At 31.0% G+C, this 20,384-nt stretch overlaps 1 protein-coding gene across 1 annotated transcript in view; it reads right to left on the reverse strand.

The window, feature by feature from the left end:
* Positions 1–6,703: 6,703 nt before the first annotated feature.
* Positions 6,704–20,384, reverse strand: part of LOC107438629 (acid-sensing ion channel 4-A-like) — a 37,151-nt gene continuing 23,470 nt past the window's right edge. The window contains exons 10-13 of the mRNA XM_087161242.1: positions 16,780–16,828; positions 16,642–16,670; positions 13,109–13,181; positions 6,704–7,507 (exon numbers count right to left, since the gene is read on the reverse strand). Coding sequence (XP_087017368.1) covers positions 7,322–7,507; positions 13,109–13,181; positions 16,642–16,670; positions 16,780–16,828 — 337 coding nt within the window. The 3' untranslated portion in view covers positions 6,704–7,321. The remainder of the gene's footprint in view (positions 7,508–13,108; positions 13,182–16,641; positions 16,671–16,779; positions 16,829–20,384) is intronic.

A 20,384-nucleotide genomic window follows, 5' to 3' on the forward strand; every position in this document is an offset into this window, starting at 1 on the left:
TAAACCGACGTTATAACACTCGCTTAGTAATTTTACTGACGAACCTTCGTCTAACTTTTTCAAGATCTCTACTTTATTTTTTATAGATAAACTGACGCGTTTTCTTTTTTTAGATGACGAGGCAGCAACTAGTTTAGACATTTTCGAAAGACTAAAATCTAAACACAGCACGTAAAAAAGTAAGCAAAACAAATTTTTTCGAATGAATGCACTCAGTTTGAAACAACTCCCTAACAAACCATTCCTAAAGCAAAGAGCGAATGATAATAAATCCCTTAAGTTAATCCCTTAAGAAAATAAATCCCTTAAGTTAAGGAAATTAATCCCTTTTATTAGGGGGTGGGATTATATGAAGAGCTGGTACTTGAATGGAGAACTCTCCAATTCTGAAAAAGATCTCAGAAAATATGTCATTACGAGAGGGGTGGGAGTTTATTATTGTCTTTGCAATTCTCAGTGGGAGGAGAACACATTAAATTTTATTTCCTCTTTTATGTCAAAATAGAAGACCACCATAGTAAGTAGAAAAAACGCTTTTTAGACCAAGTGTAGATAAATCATTAATTTTACTATTGGTTCTCAAATTAGGTGACAAAAAAAAAACAATGAAAGGGAAGTTTCGCTCATTGTAATTCATTTTGTTTTGAATACTTAATTACCATATTTCGTATTTCGAAATGATATCATATTTCTTTGAAAAATAAAATTATTACTGAATAATAAGTGGACTGGATACACTTGAATAAAAAAATCATCTGCTCAACATCAACTTCGGAATTAATTTAAAAACGCTACTTAAGTAAGAATTAGGAGGATTGAACTGTCTCTCTCTCCCTTTTTTTAAAATTATTTCTATTCTTTTTATAAATAATCATTATTTTTGCATTCTGTTTTTTATTGTAAAAATAAGGAAGGCGTGATTTAGAAAAAGAATCCGCAAATAGTAAGCCACACTACAAAACAAGCTTATTAAAAACTATATAAAATAAGCATTTAGAAAATTAAAACATCTTTCTAAAGGTTCAATAAACAAAATTTAAAAATCTGTGTTACTTATTTGACAAATCTAAAGCAATGAAATTATGTGCAAATGATTGGGAATGTCATTTATTTATAAATAGATCTTTTTTTTTTTCTTTTTAATCAAATCCTTGAATATGGCTAGGACTGAGCTAGAAATCGATGCATCGCAAAATATGCTATGCATAGTTTCTTTATGCGCTATTTTTGTCTTTGGGAGTTTACTTTTCTTGAAAATAATTTTCAGCTGGACATGCGTAATTTTGTCAACGTTCTGCACTTTATTTCGTCGGGATGTAACGTTTCTTGTAAATTATTTTCAGTGAGACTTTTGCTACTTGGCGATCATTTATTTCATTGTGCAGTATTTCGTCGCTTTTTTTTTTTTTGTCTGTCGGGATTTAACGATTCTTGTCAATTATTTTTAGTAGACCTATGTTACTTGGCGATCGTTGTGCAATCTCTGTTATCTTAAATTTTCGTTCTGAACTCAATCTATTAATGAAAAGAGATTATGAATAATTGTTTTTCCTTTTAAGAGATACAATTTAATAGGGGTACTTTGTATTTAACTTCGCTAAAAAAAGTTAATTTTTAAAAAAAAATTATTTAATGCACGTAAATATACTAATTTGATTGAAGTTGATTATTTTTAAACAAATAAATCTTCAGTCGTTTTTAATTATAAAAAAATTTGGCTATTAGTTAAAACAAATATTTTTTTAATTGAACAAAAAGTTAAGCAATGTTTTGACGCTTTTTAATAATTTTTTTTTTCATTTTTAATGCAGGTATGTAAAATATTTTGTTAGTTTTATTATTATTTTTAAACCAATAAATCTTAAGACCGTTTCAATTTTGAAAGAAAAAAATTAAAATAAAGCTTGGGTTTGTTTTTGCTTAAGGCATTTTATTTTGTAATAAATTTATTCCTTTTATTTATTTTTGATTAATTTAAAGATTTTTGATCGATAATTTTTGAACATATACTAAATCGCGATACATCGCAATGTCTAACAGACGATGTATCAAGATATAAAATTTCTTACATCGCCCAGTCTTAAACGTGGCATTACAGGTGATTTTTTTTTTGGGGGGGGGGCGAGGGTATTCCAGGTAGCCAGCTCTCTTCATGTTAGCATTGATCAACACTAATAAACGTCGTGTGCGTCTCGCGATTTCTGAGAATACCAATAATTCTCTCTATTTCACTCATAAAAAAAAATTCCGTCATCAGAATGATACATTTTTTGTTTCTTAACTTGTTTTTGATGTCAGAATTTTATTTTAATTTTAGACTTTTTTAAGGGAAGATTATTAATGATTTTTTTTTTATCTGAAATATTGTGTTAGGGAGTACTTTAAGAGATTTCTAGGAATCAAAGATGACAAATAAAATAATTTGTTTTAACTCTCCTGCATGAAGCAAGGAACAGATGCCAGGACTCCTACTGTGAGAAGCCCCTAGTTATGACTCTGCCTGCTTAAGGCTGAGCTGATACGAAAACAGGTGTTCAATGAGTCACCCTTTCTCACTTGAGCTGTGATTGAAAAGAAGCAACTAAGTAGGGAGTGAGGAAGGGAATGATTGATGATATTTAGTACAATACTCTTCCTTCTCCTGACAATGTAGAGGGAACTAATGATTATTTCAAAAATAGGGTCGGCTCTATTTTTGAAACATCCTTAAAAAAAAAAAAAAAAAAAAAAAATTTTTTTTTTTTTAGAAATTAGAAATGGGGGTAAAATATATGGAATTTCGTTCCGGTTTTCTGGTTTTCCGGTTTTCTGGTTTCCGGATAAGAGGTTCTGTACTGTATATATATATATATATATATATATATGTATGGAGAGTTGGATAAAACGGGATAGTCGGACAAAACGGGATATCTCGCCTAAGGAACAGACTATTGCAGCTATCCAGCGGACGACGACAGAAACTTGTTATTTGACTGTGATTATATCATTTTCAGTGCGTACCGTCTCGAGATCACTAGTTGATAGAAAGTTGTAGGTCTCAGAACTTTATTACTCCATTTTTTTGCCACTTTCCACAATTACGCGCGTTGTTTTTCACATTGTACTCCCTATATATATAGGATTACATTTCCGGTGAGTATTACATTTGATGAAGCATTTATTGACGAGTATTCTCATGTCTAGTCAATCTAATTTTTCTTTCACGTCTAGGCAGCAGCCATGTTTCCTTTGAAAAGTGTCTGAGTCTGACAAAGCGGGATACTTATGAGTTGGATAAAACGGGATAGAGTTTTTTTATATCCCGTTTTATCCACCTATTTATTTGTTGGCCTAATACTTTTACTATATTATTATTACTATATTGAAAGAAAGGTAAAAAAGGCTCATACAAACACATTGACCACTGGATTGGCAGCAGTGAAAAAGTTGGATAGATAAGAGACAGTATTCAATGCTGAACAAACAAAAAAAACGCGTGAGCATGTATTGGTTCTAGAAGAGAGATTATTTGGTATAATTCTAACGGGCATACGAATGCTAGCATTTGAGTTAGCTGAGAGAAACAATATTAAGCATAATTTAACCACAGGGTAAAAAATGGCCTTCTCCCCACATACAACTCATCGCCTTCAGTCCCTGGATATCAGTTTCATGGCTCCACTGAGCGCGTATTATGAACAAGAAGTTCGAAAGTGGCTGTTCAACCATCCAGGTAGGTGCGTTATAATTTACGAGGTTACAAAACTGTTTAACGCAGCCCACTCACGGGCAGCCGTTGCAGAAACTACCATTAAAGGGTTTAGTAAAACTGGTATAAGTCCTTACAATCCTGACGTCTTCCCAGATCACCTGTTTGCATTGTCTGTCACCACTGATTTAACAGCAAGAACTTCCAGGCATTGATCATCAGGCTGATGTGTGCAGTTTTGGAGTTATTACTCTCTTGTTATCGACCTAAGCTACCCTTTTCCATCATTCCAAAGTGTACCCCAAGTGTACCAATGTACCTCAAGTAAAAGGACCGCTCCCAGAAAAACTGACTGATAAGAGAAAAAAGAAAACTGTAGTAATTACATCATCTCCATTTAAAAGTAAATTATAAATGGAAGAAAAAAAAAGGATGATTAAACTACAAGAATGAACCAAGAGAATTGAAGAAGGGACTACTAAGAAATCCATCTTAAGGGCACCAGACACTTCCCGACAGTGAAAATTATGGAATAAGTGTTCATGGTTGAAAACTCATAAAATCTTTAAAAACTTATGTAGCATCAGAATTTTGGTGTACTTAATTATAAAACAACAGTTTATATAAAAATGTTAGAAGCATTAAAATCCCATAAATACAATTTTTAGAAATTTTGCTTTACAGTTTTCTGTCAATTAATTATGTTTTTAGCTAGTTTTACACAAAAAATTTTAAACATTGTAAACCCTATCCCGTTTTGTCCGACCCAGGTATGCTAAAACGGGATATGTAAGAGTTTGAAAAATGATTTTTTTTTCTATTTCACAGTCATTAAAATTAGTTTAAAATATGTTTTTTCTGTGCTTTAATAAGTGATGTAGCTATAAAAAAAATAATGTGTAGTTTTCTTTAACAGATGTTCTGTAGTAAATAAAAACAACAATGGTATCCCGTTTTGTCCAACTTTCCCCTATATATATACACTATCTGGCCATTAATGACCGGACACCCCTCATTTCGAATACATGAGGTGCTAGTATCAAGTCAGTAGAGCGTAGGGCCGCCAAGCGCCCGAATCACAGATTTAACCCTTCTAGGAAGGCTATCCACTAGGTGTTGGTACACGGCGGCAGGTATTGCCCGCCATTCCTCCTGTAACATAGCGAAGAGTTTAGTGGTGGTTTTGGGGCGTTGTGGTCTGGCCCTCAACCGGCTCTCCAGCTCATCCCAGAGATGCTCAATCGGATTGATGTCGGGACTTTGGGATGGCCAGTCAAGCTCTTGCACCCATTTCATCAAACCAGTCCGTGATGGCATGTGCTTTATGAATAGCTGCGTTATCGTGTTGAAACGCAAACGGGCCATTACCGAACTGTTGCCACATTGTGGGAAGCGCCGAATTGTCCAGGATGTCTCTATACCCTTCTGCGTTCAGGGTTCCACGCACTAACACCAAGGGTCCAAGGCCAAACCATGAGAAACAGGACCACACCATAATTTCTCCACCGCCGAGCTTCACAGTGGGGACAATGCACTCCGGTAGGTACCGTTCTCCGGGCATTCGCCAGGTCCACCCCCGTCCATCAGAAAGCCACAACATGTAGCGTGACTCATCACTCCACATAACGCTTTTCCATTGTTGTACTGTCCACTGGCGACGTGCTCTGCACCATTTGAAATCGGTGGCGGGCGTTTGATGAAAGATGTTAGGCTTATGTGCTGCTGCTCGTCCATGAAATTCTTGTGCAATCAGCTCCTGACGAATGGTACGTGTACTGGCAATACTGCCAGATGCAGCCCGGAAGTTGGTAGCGACAGTGTCCAACGAAATTTGTCGGTTTGCCTTCACTACACGTCGAAGAGATGATCGATCCCTGTCGGGCATTATTTTGGGCTTGCCGGGTCGGGACTACGGTTTTATCACTCCCTCTCGTTCCCATTTCAACACGACGTCATCAACTGTTGACCGTGGTATCTGAAACTTGTCGGAGATGGCCCGTATAGAATGACCAAATCGGTGGAAGCCTTTGATCATGCACCTTTCCGCCTCATTCAGCTCTCGCCGTCCACTCATTTTCACTATTAATGCTCGTATGACCGTCGCCTGCTTACGAATGGTCTTTCCCCCACCACAGGTTCCGTATTTATTCCGCCAGGACGATTCCACCTGCTGTTCAAGGGGTGTCCGGTCATTAATGGCTAGATAGTGTATATATATATATATATATATATATATATATATATATATATATATATATATATATATATATATATATATATATATATATATATATATATATATATATATATATATATATATATATATATAATAAATAAATAAATACAAGAAATCTTTTTCATCTTTTGTTTTCATATTTTGTAATCTGGCAATCTTTCTGCGAAAACATTTTTAAATCATTTTTGAAAAATATCCGTCCATGTAAGTTGTTATGATTTTGCTACTAGCTTTATAGTCCCCCCTTTTTAATGTTTTTTCTTTTTCTTTTATTTTATTATCTGTTTTTACATGTTATTTTTACTTTTTATGATCTATTTTTATGTAGTTATTTTATAAAAATTTTTTGAGTGCTCCTCACACTATTGTATTAATATAATTTGCTTTGGCTTTATTGATACAATATCAGAAAGCACTCTGTTTTGCGGATATAATCGTGTGGGCTGAAGAAAAGATTTTCTCTTTTTTTTTTCGGCTTTTTTTTCGGTTTTTTAATTAAAATTTCTTTTTTTTTTTTTTTTTTTTTTTTAAATAATATGTTGTTTGTTATTTTTTTACTTATTATTTCCCACCCCCTTTTTTTCATATGTCTATAATTTTTCTTTGTTTTATTCCTCATTTTGAACTTATGCTAATGAGCTCCGTTGTGCTAATGAGTTTTTCCTAAAGAAAAACATCCTGAAAAATGCAACAAATAAAAAAAAAAATTTTTAATGTTCAATCCTGCTTGCTTTGCTAGATTTTTTACTGGCTCTTAAGACAAAAAGAATAAACGAAAATCATTCAGTATAATTTTATTTATATTTTATTTCAACACATGTTACACATTAACGATCAAAGCTGCATTTAGAGGCACATATTACATCGGCACTACCTGAAATGAGGTGCATTTTGAACAGTTTCTACAGCAAAATTCTAGAATACTTCTTGAAAGTCTTTATATCTATTATTTTATTTTTAGTGTATCTTAAAACTCCACGTGCTTAGATTTTATGATGATTGATTTTACTCCACGTGCTTGATATATTTATTAAAAAATTACATGCGCGTAAATTTCTTGCTTGCTTTTTCTTCTTCGAAAAATATTTCTGTTGTTAAATTAAAATTTTGCCGTAAATTATTTATGAAGTCAAATAATGGTGTTTTCAATACAAAGGTAAACAAAAATAAATCTCGATCTCCTTACCTTCACGGCTTCCAATTTTCAGCTGCTTACTGCAGCCTATTATGCTAGGAGATATTTTCAAAGAAATAATTTTTATTTTGATACAATAAATAAATAATAATTTTTGAGTTCAAATCTGCTGTATTTCATAAGATATTAAAAGAAGTATAAGAGTGAACACTAAGCTACAATGTAGAAATAAAAAAATTCGTCCTTAAATTTCATTCTAAATTTATGTGTTTCGGTGTTTAACGCATATTTTTCTCATTCGCGTTGTCTTACTTCTTGATTCTGTGTAATTCCTTAACGGATACATCAACACTTGAAAAATTAACTCAAACAAGTTAAATATGCCCATCAGAGAAATTCCAAGCCACATTCCGATGTATCCACCAATGTAACTGAATATTTCAATACTCTGCAAAATAAAAAAATATTCAAATTAGAGGAATGCTCAGTAAATGCGGGGATCATTCAAAAAGTAAGTGTCCCATAGCTTATAAGGAGAAACAAAACATACTCAAGTGAAACAATTTATCGAAGGTAAACGACAATATTTCAGTTACTTCTCAACATAAAAACACCGGAATTATAACAGTTGCTATACTGTTGGATAAGTTTTTAGAGTCAAGTTTCGCAGAACGGAGCCAAAGTGTAACAACTGTGTTCGTCTGAGGGACAGTGATACAAGGACATGGATTTTTTCATAGAGTAATAAATAGGAGGAGACGGCATGCCCGTAAACTCGTGAAGCCTTAACCGCAACCGCGGCGCCATATTGGTACAACCAAAACAAATCGAACTTCCATAGATATAACCCAGCGAACTTCGTTGAACTAGAGCTGTACGTGTTTAAACATTTTTCAAACTGAGTAATAGATTTTATTTTAGCAATTAGTCTATTGCTGAAAATGATATTAAACCAAATAGAAATTTAAATAATACAGTCTGAAAAGATCAATTTTTCAAATATAGTTGCATGCTTTATATATTAATAAACAGGTTATAATAATTAATTCATATGTTTAAAAAAATTGAAAAGAAACAGTTTTTTTTTACTAAGTGATACACTAACAAATTTAAACAGTTTTATTTTCTGACTTTAAAAAAGTAAGCTGAAACTTTTTATAAAAGAATTTTTTAAATTTATTTATCTAAAAATGAAATCATTTTCTTTATCATTATCTTTCTTCATTTATTTGAAAAAAATGGGACAAGTACCTGATACTCTTTATAATTATACGTAATTTTAATTTCACTTTCTTTTCATCTTATTATAAAAACATGGAAGACCATTAAATATGTATTTCAGTTTTTTATTAAAGTCAAAAGTCAGATGAAATGTTAGTTTTTACTGATTATAAATATGTACAGATTATAATTTTATAATATATATATATATATATATATATATATATATATATATATATATATATATATATATATATATATATATATATATATATATATATATATATATATATATATATATATATATATATATATATATATATATATATATATATATATATATATATATATATATATATATATTAATAAATATAGTAAATAAATGTGTGTAAAAACAAAAAGATTAATAAACTTGTTCCTTTTATATTACTGCATTTATATTTTACAATGCTTGAGTTAAAAATTGTGAAACATTATGTACTTAACACTAAAGAAGATTCATACATATATTAGTGATAACGCGCTATTTAAACTTAACATAAAATGCATATAACAAAATTAAAATAACTTTTTGGATATATTTCTATTTTAAAGCTTATACAACACTTTTTAATAAATAAAAATATTTACACAGTAAAACTTAAAGCTTATGAGCACTAAATGAAAAAAAAAACAATTTCCCCCGGTTTTTTTTAATAAAATCCAGGCGGGTTGGGTTTTTTCAAACCCTGCTGAAAAGCAGCAAGTAATTATATATTTACTCTTTGTATTTTCAAAGTATTGACATTTAAATCTAGTACTTTCCAGGATTTCTATGTGCCTTAAAAAGGCTTTAGTATTCATTTTATCTTATAAAGTTCCTTAAAAGCCTTAAAATTTGTTTCATCTGAGCCTCCACCTTCCTCTACTAACGTTTCAATTGCTGCGTCAAAGCTATTATTTATTATAGAGCATTCATTATAGATAATAATGCCTGGGCATTTATTATAGAGCATTTATTTGCTCATACACTTCATGTATTTTGTGAATGAGATAGAGCATTTCATGAGTGGAGTTTAAACCTCAATTGGAAAATAAATATTCCTATATATTAAATACTCTGGGTATTTACTTAAAAAATAAATACACAGTTAATTTACGTTGCTATTTGTAAATTACAATTTTGTACACTTCATATGATCAAGTGCTTTGCAAAAAAAAAAAAAAAACAAGAAATTAAACTTCTATGCTTAGCAATAAAAGTATATTATGGACTAGTTTCATTACCCAAGTGTTTCCTCAAATGGCTTAATGTTGATTATTGCTGTTCTTTTAGCAAAAACCAATATTTTTCCCTTTAAATATTCTAACTTTAAAGAAAAGTGCGTTTCATATTATTTTGCTTATATTCAAAATAGTGTGGTTTTAATGTGATATTCTTTGAATAAATTTTTATTGGAAAGCTGCCCCCTTAAATAACAATAATATATTACTTTTAATGCCTAGATAAAATATAAAGGAACCTAAGTTCCCGAAAACTGCTGTAAAGTTCTTTTTTTAATTCAGTTGTAAAATCTTAAAACGTTATCTTTAACGTTTTGTTGTTAATACAAACTATTGTTTGTAACTTTTGTTTGTAACGTAACGTTTTGTTGTTAATACAAACTATCTTAAAACGTTATTTTTTGGGAAGAAGAAAAGAAACTAATGTTGAAAAATTGAATGAAAAAAGGTGTTATGTATTAACAACAAAACTATTTCAATCTCGCTTTCGAAATTTTCCAATCATAAGAGAAAAGATCAAAAACAACCTATCTCTTCCTCTTGAAACCTGAGCGGCTGCGCGAAGTTTCTGGTTATACCAACATGGCCGCCGCTACTTGACAGTTACTTCACTCGCTCCAATAGGGAAGGGGAGGAATGCCCACTCCTTCTTATTTATAACTCTATGGATTTTTTAGGCGCAAGAGCAAGTAGAAGGTTCAGAAAAAGTGGATGGTCAAGCAACTTCCAGATCTACTGCTGAAGTAGATTTTTTTGCGTGCATACAGCGTTGTCGTGGAGCAACCCAACATTAGCACATAAAAATCCCATGCCTCTCACTTTTCATAGTTCATTGCAAGTTATTTTGTTTTCCTAAATAAAATTTAACATTAACTACAGCATTCCTTGGTGTAAGAACAGGTGGGTCCCGCAATGGACCGATATTTCAGACACGGTTCCCATAGAACACCGATGTCAAGCATCACTGCTTGCGGTCAGTGTGCAGGTGGGTGACTACTTGGATCAGTCTACTAAAAGACAGAGGGTGGGCGGCATTGGTTCTCGTTAAACTGTTCTACCGCTCGACTTCGCATAGTTCGTCGGGCTACCGAAGCAAAATTGTGACTGTATGTATTCGGATCATCCGCAGGGATGCTTCCTAGATCGTCGTCAATTGCCCATTGTGTAGCTCTAGTGCGACATAACTAAGCTACAACAACAGCAAGAACAGGTACAAGGTTCTGGAATATTGGTTGATCAGACACCTTCCAGTTCTAATCATGTGGCATATATTGTTGTATGTATATGGCGTTGTCGTGAAGTAACATAAAATCAGCTCAGAAGAATCCCAGATCTCTCATTCTTTGTGGCTCATTGCAAAGAATTTCGCGTTTCTAAATAAAGTTCAACATTCACTGCAACATTCATTGTTAGGTATCTCCTTTTGTCTAAACTAGAATGCCATGCACATCAATTTTCCTGCAGGTATAACGTTCCAAAATTTAATTTTAAAAAAAGACCCTTAGTGATGCCAATGCATCGACTGATGCTTGCTTTTTAAAAAGAGAGTGAGTAACCAGCGTAGTATCAACATGCAAATAGCTGATTTACGCTGGCTCCATTCCCTGGATGTAGACTTCTATGACTGAGGTACATAAACTTATCCGCTGTATAAGAAGTTTTACAAATATGGTAGTCCTTAGGTTAAATAGAATCTGAAATACTGCCGTATAATACCGTATTTTTTGCTATAAATCCTTCAAGATAAGCATTTTTTTTTTCATTTTGTTCATAGCAAACTTACTTTTTAAATGACTCTCGTCATGAACGAAAACGGTATTGGTAATTGACAGCTAAATAGGTGTAAAATAAATGCAACATAATTAAATAATTTAAATTTTGCAATTTAATTATTTATTTAGTTCTCAATTTTACGAACATTTATTATCTTATATTCTTTAGAAACATAATATATTTACTTTGAACGAATAATACGATGCGAATTCGCTATGACCTAAATAAAGCGTTATGTTGAGATTTGCCTCCATTCTGGTTGTATCACATTATCATGTGATTAAGTATGAAATATGTTTCAACATAGATGTTATTGATATCTCCGTTAAATTTCGAAATTTCAATTACGAAATTTCTGACAGGGTATTGATTCAAAATACTGTTTAAGTTTTACAAACATGTGTGCGTTATTTCAAATATATTCGACGCCCATCATGATAAAAGCTAAATGAATGTTTAAAAAGTGTCATTATAGATGCAGGAAAGGGTTAGTATGTAAAACCATTTTCTGTCTCTTAGGATGAATATCTCTGTAAAACCTGAATTTTTTGTCAAAAATATTTTTTAAAAAGGTCAACTAAAACTTTAGAAATTACAAAGATGTGATCCATGCATATGGGATACTTTTGCACAAATTTAAAACTGCAATTTGTAATAACAGTTTACGCGATATACGACATGAGGTAAGAGGGCTAAATTTAGTATCATTAGAAAATATTTTCTTTCGCGCATATTTTTATGTTTTTTACCTGAAACATAAGTTTAAATATATTTAACATTTTTCCTATCTTTTGGGACATACTGTATATTAGAAATATATTATCAAGCCTGCGTGCATGCAAAATGTAACATCTCGACTTAAGTTAAAAAAATTTAAAAAAAAAAAAAGTTTTATCTAGTTTTCTTATCAATATACGCGTTTAGGCAATTATGATTCAAGTTTTTCCTATTTTGTTAATTTCAGCATGTGTAGATGATGTTAAAAATGACAAAAAATATGTTAAGGGAAAAATCATATTTCAAAATATTACGGTGTTTTTTTTTTTCTTTAACACAAGGAAAAAATCATTTTTGACTCTATCTCATATACATGATCTATCAGTTTTGTTTCTCATATCAAATATCGTCATATCCTCATCATATTAACTATAACTAGTGGGCTGCGCCCCCTTCTCTCTAACTCTCGCCAACCCCCGAAAATTGCTACGCAATCTTATATGGTTTGCTTCGCAAACCAAGCTTGCTTCGCTCGCTACTAACTTAGGTACATTGCAAATGCACTAAATTCCAAGAATTCAAAACAATCATACAAATCCATGTAATAACTTTTGTTTTAAAAAAAATTACATCTTTTTAGTAAATACTAAGTCATTAAAATAAATTTGAATTCAAATAAAGACTCATTGACTGAGACTCATTTTTCAATGAATAACTAATAACAATAATAAAACAAATAAATTCGTGATTTAAATCAAAATTCGTCAAATAAATTCGTCATATATAAATTCGTGAAAAAAGCGCTTTCGACAAAATACTAAAATAGATATCTATCGACAAAGACTACTCACTTCTACCTAGCTTAATAGTATGAGATTTGCCGCAAGTGAATTGTTATTTCAGTTTCCGTTTTTAAAAGCGCTATATGTTGAGCCACCTCAACTAGATTTGGCATGTGACATTTTTAGCGGCAATCATTGGTCGATTTTCTAGCGTTGCCATTCGAGGAGTTGTAATGAGGCTTTTTTTTGTCGCCGTGTAAGAGAAATATATATATAGATAAGCAATATCTTACATCATACTTGGGTCGATAAGTGTATTCAGTCACTTCCATTCCCTCCATTTCAATCAAAATCATTGTAAACTGACTGGAACAAAAAAAAAACAATTATTTAAAGGAAATTTTATGAGATATTGCAATTCTAATTTTTGAAAAATTAGTTTACATACGTATTTAACTGTTCGGATTGTTCCGAAAATTGTTCCTTTTGAGCTCATTAACTATGTGTAAAGTTTAAGTCGAAGAGAACGATAATAAGCAGTGCAGACTTGAAGCACAATTCGGCACGATTTTTTTGGTAATAGGGGAAGATGGACCGCCTAAGGGAACTTGGTTTAAAAAATAGTAAACTGGAGCAATTTTATATTGCAAACATATAGTGGGAACATTGTTCTTACATATCTCTTACAGAAAATAAATAAATAATGAAGTTCAATAATAATAACTTAACATAAACAAAAAGAGAACATTGTCCCATCTTGCGCGGGCTACCCGGGCAAGATGGGACACATAATTATATTTCGAAAATCTCAGAAATTAATGTCAGAATAAAAGAATAATCGACAGAAAAACGTTCCTAAAAATCACAGTTACTGCATAAGAAGCGGCCAAAACCGGAATAAGCACTGCACGCTTCATGAGCCCATTCTAAGCAATCTGAATATAGTCTGTCAATTAATTAATTATAAATTATTTTTAAAAAATTTTTAAATAATTTGTTATGTTATATGTGCTAGTTCATATTTTTTTTTTGTTAATGTTACCTTATTTTTTATGCTTTTTGCCAAATCCAGAGAGTTTAATTTTTATATTACACTTTTATTCTACTCTGGATGTCCCATCTTGCCCGGATAGTACATTTTTGAAAAAAAATTATCTGCAAATTTGTTTAAACAAATAAATTTTAATTATGCTTGTACAATAATAACACTAAAATGCCGCAAATTTGAAAAATGTATTGCAATGTATTAAACAAATAATAATAGCATACAAACCTGGAAAAATATTTTAACAAGTTAAAAGAAAAACAAAACAATGCTTGTATTTCGGTAACACCTTGTGAGCTGACGAAAAAACTTGTGCGTATTGAAAACAACAATATTTTCTTATCCAAAACGCACTTTAGATTTTGCTACCGTGATACGCATAAAAGAAAAAGCGATGTCCCGTCTTGCCCGGGTGTCCCGTTTCGCCCGATCTAGATTTAGAACAAAATCAAGAGCTGAGCATTATCGGCTAAACTTTACATTTACAAAATCACCAACTCATATAAACATTAATACTTCTATATGATTGACGTTGCTTGAAATTAGTGTGAATATTTCATTCAAAATGTTATTTTTGGGAAATGAGGATACAATTAGCGATTATCTCCCACACCGGGAAAAGTAAATTGTTTTTATTCTCCACAAACAATTACAAACCTGCCAAACCCGTCTTCACGGTATTAGTCCAATCTCTATTAGTCCTTTCATTATCAGTCCAGCGCTATTAGTTTAATGTAAGAACATTTTATGCCACAATCAAATACAACGCATTATTTTGCCAGGTTGAATTAGAGTTACTTCCATCTATCTTAGACATTTATGAAATGTGTGTAAAATTCTCTAATTGGTCGACAGCCAAAATTTACCGAAACAAAACGAAAGAAACTTTTTCATATAAACTTAACATGGAGTGATCATAGACTTATGGGAGTGATCGACAAGGTATTTTCCTCTAGCGGAATTTCATAATGTCGGGAACAATATTCTTTTCCTTTGCTTTTAAAATTATTCAAACTGTTTAAAGTATCTTTTATAGCAAATACAATGTAAAGCAAGTATTTATTTTGTGAGTTAATTAGATTTTAAAAATTATGATAGCTCTACTTGTTACTTTTATCAAGTTATTTATGTTATTATACGCCGAATAAATCGATAGTTTTTTTAGTAAAGGTTAGTTTTCTCCCTCTAAGAAATTACTCCTTGGAGAAAATTTTTCAAACTAAAAATAAATTATGTTTCTATATTCAAAGTGGTTAATTTGTACCTTAATTTGTTATACTTTGGCGTTGCATCTTGTCTTTTAGCTGGTAAAAGCATTTTTACTATTAGACATTTTCTATTACACACTAAACTATTACTAATTAAACTAGTACTAACGCAAGTAATGCACAGATTCACCTTCTCTATGGCTCAAGCAAGTAATGCGCTCTACGCCGTACGCTTTAAGACTTGCGCAAATAATAAGCTCTGCGCTCACCCAAGTAATGCGAACTAAATTTTTGTTTTAGGTCTAATAGAAATAAAATTATTTCCCTTTTTTGTGCAAAATTTTATCTTATTTCATTAAAACTCTTAATATAAGTTGCTAAAAATTGCTTTTCGCACAAAGTAAAGTTTTCACTTTTTTTCGCATTAAGTGCGATTATTATATAATTTTAATATGGTCAAGTGAATGAGCTCGTTAAAATATGCATGCAAATTGGTAGAAAATACTTGCAAGCCTTATTATGAGTCACTTAAAAAAATTGATAAAATTAAAGATCTATAAAATAAGTAATTACGTAACAATGGGCATTACATCACTGACCTGATCCTGTAGATTGGAACTTATTATAAATATGCTGTTTCTGATGCGTTTATCGAAACTGTAAGGCATAAGCTGTTGCCATTTTCTGTTTGATTTTAAGTAATTTAAATGAAGTTAAACGCAGGGAAGGGGGCCTAGCAGGTCTCTCGGTCTTCTTGGAACGCGTTTAATGTTCTAATATACCCTGAACGGGTGGAGTTGCAAAGCTATATTATGTAATATGTCACAGTAAAAAAGACGAAAAATAAGGCCCCATTGAAGCCATATTTAGAAAGTAAAAAAACGGAACTCTTGGAATAGGGTGTATCTATTCTTCAAAAGTATATTTTTGTGTGATTTTCTAACCTAAAATATTCCTTACAGAAATTTAAGGTATTTTTAAGGTTGTTTAAAGGTTAATTTAAGGTTTATTTGATGTTAATTTTAAAAACAACCATAAAAGATCAACCTCCAAATTTTTATAACCAAGGTGTATGAAGTTGTTTTATTCTTACTTGAGGTTATTTTGAGGTTGATGGAAAACTACTTTAAAGCAACCCAGTTTAAGGAAATTGTTTTTGAGGTGTACGGATTATTTTTTCTACACTGTAAGCAAATATGTTTATTTGAGGTGTGAATAATTTCACCCCATCTAAACTAAATTACTTCTGAGTTATACATGATGTTGATTTTGTGAGGTGTAAATAAGGTTGAAATTGAGGTTTATTAATGAGGTTATGTTTGGTGCAAAACATAATCTCTCTTTCTACCTGCAGTGTATTTTTTTACGTCTGTTAACCTCAAAACAACCTCAAAAGCACCTTTTTTTTGTAAGGGACCATCTGTGCTAATTAGTTAGTTCACTTAAATTTATCTTTCCGAACAATAAGTATTTCCTATTATCCAATCTATAGATATGTTTAAAATTATTTAAGTTTTTTCATTGTTATCATTCATTTACGTGCTTAATCTAAATATGTAATTTAAATACTTACAAAGCAGGCTTCTTGGTACTACATCCAAGCTGAAACAAAAATATATAAGTATATAATATTTTATCAAGCACATTTTATCAATTATGTTTTCATTTTTTGAAAAGTAATATGAATGTGTAAAGTAGTTTTAGAGTTTACCACTTGTATCGAAACGCCTGAATCTCTTGTTACTTCATAAGATTCCTCACTGAAAATGAACAAAAACCTTGTCAATAATAGACGAATACTGTAATTTTGATTCAGTAGAACAAGCATATCTGAATTGTTAAAGTGTGATTGAAGCTGTTGTCATACTCAAGACCTTTACTCTATAGATCAGGAGAAAATTTTCATCACAAATTCTGTTTTATGTCCATTGGTATTTTAAAGTTTAGAGAAAGTAAATTCTGGTAAGCCTAGATCAAGTCATAAAGTTTTTCAAATGCTATAAAAATATTTTTAAAATATCAAAATGCAACCAAATTATTCGAGAACTTTCCCTCAGTGTAATTCTAAGTAATCCTCACATAATTTGTTTGCACTTTAATATTTTGAAATTTTTGTTTACATCAACTATTCAAATTAAACTTAGCAAAGTTTACTCTAGTTTTACATGAATTCAATTTCTTTATACTTTAAACCCTAAATTACTAATTTAAATCCTAAATTCTAAATTACTGAAGTTGAAAAAGAATTTGCCGTGAAGGATATCTCACATGGTATCAGGGCTAAAGAGAATAGAAGGGCTAGTTCATTCCGCTCTTAGAGCTGAAGCTACGATTTCTCTCCTCATGACGTCACTGTATGCACAGATCTCGGAGATCGCTAGTAAAGATATTATGATAACTTTGCATCGTTCTCTCTCTAAAAATAAGTTAGACTTTTTCTGGCTATTAGATTTCAAACTTTACATAACTAACACATTATTTCCGTTCATAAACATAATCCAAAAAAATGGCCATTATATTAAAAAAATACCATTTCAAACTTATAAAAATGTTTTACTAGTTGGCGAAAATGACACTATCACTTTTTTATAAACATAATCTTTGATAACTATAAGTTGGGTTAAATTTAGAATCCTGATTTTAAAATATGCCGCTAATAGCAATTTGTTCATGCTTAATCATTAGGAAACATCAACCTTAAACGCTAATTACTGAAACAAAATAATAATTTAGGTTCATAATGATATTTGAAATTTTAGAATTGCTTATAGATATTTAAATTTAAGATTATATCATTTATAGATATTTAATTTTAAGAGAATATAATTGAAAAAAATCTTAAATATTTAGAATAACTACATTAAGAAATATATTATGAAATTAGGAGAATTTTAACTGTATACTATATATTTTATTTATACTTTTTATTTACGCTTTAATTTTCTTTGACTTTATCCATTTTTTATTTTTTCGCCTGCCTTTCTTTTTGAAGTAACGAGGCGGTTTCTATTTAGATGGCGAATTTTTATAAAAGTTCTTAACGATAGAATAAACGTATTGCTGTTTTATATTAACTGTGTAATTTTGTTTGCAATTAGTTGAATCCATTCTTTACATAGTTGTTCATTTACTTTAGGGAACACGTGGGAGATTATATTTTTTCCCTTTGTGTTTCTATCAGAATTTTTGCAAATTGCAATCGCGCAAACTGGCATTTCATTAATAGTTTTAAATTTTTTTAAATTCACTGCAATAAACTGAGGAAAATCATTTTATAAAACAATAAATGTCTTGGAATATGTCACAAAAAGGAATGCTCCAATATTAGTTAGAGCTAGTTAGACCGAAAGCTCCGTTCTTGAAGTAAAAGTGCAAGCTTCATGCCACAGAGACGTCACTGGAGAAAATCGGAGGTTTGGCGCGGCGAGAGCTACTTCAAAGGAGTGAGCCAGCCCTTCTATTCTCTTTAGCTATGACATGGTATATAGCTTCCTCTTAAAGATCGTTCAACCTGTACTAAAACAAAACAAGAACGGGTAAATTTTCTTTCACTTTTTTACATATGCAAGTGTTTAAATGTGAACTAATAAAACTTTTCAATTTAATTTTTGTTTTAAGTAAACTTTTATTTTTAATGGAAAATTTTGTTTAGCACTTTCCTATTTGTATTTTTTTGGTGGAATATTTTCATTCAAATGAAAATTCATATAAAATATGGACAGGGAAATTGGGAATCTGATTGTTACAATGTTCAGGGGATGGAGTGTTTGCATTCCAATGAGATGAAAAGAGTTCGAATCAAATCGATGGCTGGTCGATACGAATTCCACTTCCGGCTTGCACCGACCACAGTGCTGAGATAAAATATTCTCAGTGGTAGACGGATCATAGGTTAGAGACCCCTTGCCATCAGGCTAACTGTGGGAGTTTTACGTGGTTTTCCTCTCCATGTAGCGCAAATGCTTATTAGTTCCATTAAAAAATCCTTCACGAAGGCAAAATTTCTGAAAATATTTGATCCTGAACTTCCCTTGACTTCTGAATTGGGTTCAAAATTACAAGACTACGAAGGTCGGCTGTTCATGTATGGTTATAAAAAAAACTTATTTTATTTATAAATGTGTCATATAACTAGTAGAACAAGTCTGCTACATTTTACCACTCAGATTCTCAATTTTTTATGCATATTATAGTTGAATTTTTGCTTCAATATATAAGTTCCAACCTAAAATACAATCAGCAAAGTGTTAGAGAATTATTTTCTTTCAAAAGTTGCTCCTCATTTTTTTCCTTTTACGATTTATAAAAAAATGACCAACTATAAACATTGAAACTTTTATTTAATGCTACTTTCTTCCATTTTCATTTATTCGTTCGATCTAAACGATAAATACGCAAATACCTTACTGCGATTAATTTGAGATATGATGGGCCACCCCGAATAACTTTTGATCTAAAGATCGGATCGCCACGCTCTAGGACTCAATTTTAAGAACTCAAGTAGCGACTTGAAATATGCTGACTAATAAGTTCAGACGATATTATTCAAAAAGTCAGAAATTTAAAATTCGATTTCTCCCGAATTTGCTCAAGTTTTGCATTTTTCCATGCAAAATCATGTTCTTTAAGCAAATGCAAACAATTGTGCAACTTACCGTTCAAAATTTTTTCGACCATTATTAAGTAAAATAATAAAATAATAAAAAAAACATGTGCTAAAAGTTATTTTTTGCTTGGAATAATTTATTTTATAAACGAATTTTATAACCGTGATCGCAAATTTTTCAATTCACTTAAAATGTTCTTGAGATAAAACGAAATACGCAAAAAGTAAAATTGACATTAGGGGTTCAAACTTTGGAGTACTCTCCTGACCAAACTATTGGGATTATATTTCCAGATTGTGGCTATTCCTATATTTTGTGGGTCAGAAATCCGAATTCATCGGAAAAAATCCTGTTTATACGTAAAAAGTACCTTTTTGTTTCTTATTTCATAATTTAAAATATTGTCTGCACTTATTAATTAATATATTTGAGGTCACTCCTTCGAACTATTAAGATTGAGGCTTAGAACGCGAAGATCCGATCATTAAATCAAAAATTATTCAGCGTGGTCCATTTAATTTATTTTTTTCGCATGGTACTTAGAATCTATAAAATAAGTTAAAAATGCAACAACAAAAAAATTTTAAAAAAAAAAATTTAAAAAAAAAAACAAATTAATAATAATAATAATAATTTTTAAAGAGAAGGAGAGAAATTATTAACAAATAAAATGTTCTAAAAAATATTAAAAAATTTTAAAAAGTTTGAA

This window comes from Parasteatoda tepidariorum, chromosome 4 (genome assembly GCF_982258835.1).
Source record: "Parasteatoda tepidariorum strain Cologne lab strain chromosome 4, Ptep-v5.0, whole genome shotgun sequence".
Taxonomy (NCBI): Eukaryota; Metazoa; Arthropoda; class Arachnida; order Araneae; family Theridiidae; genus Parasteatoda; species Parasteatoda tepidariorum.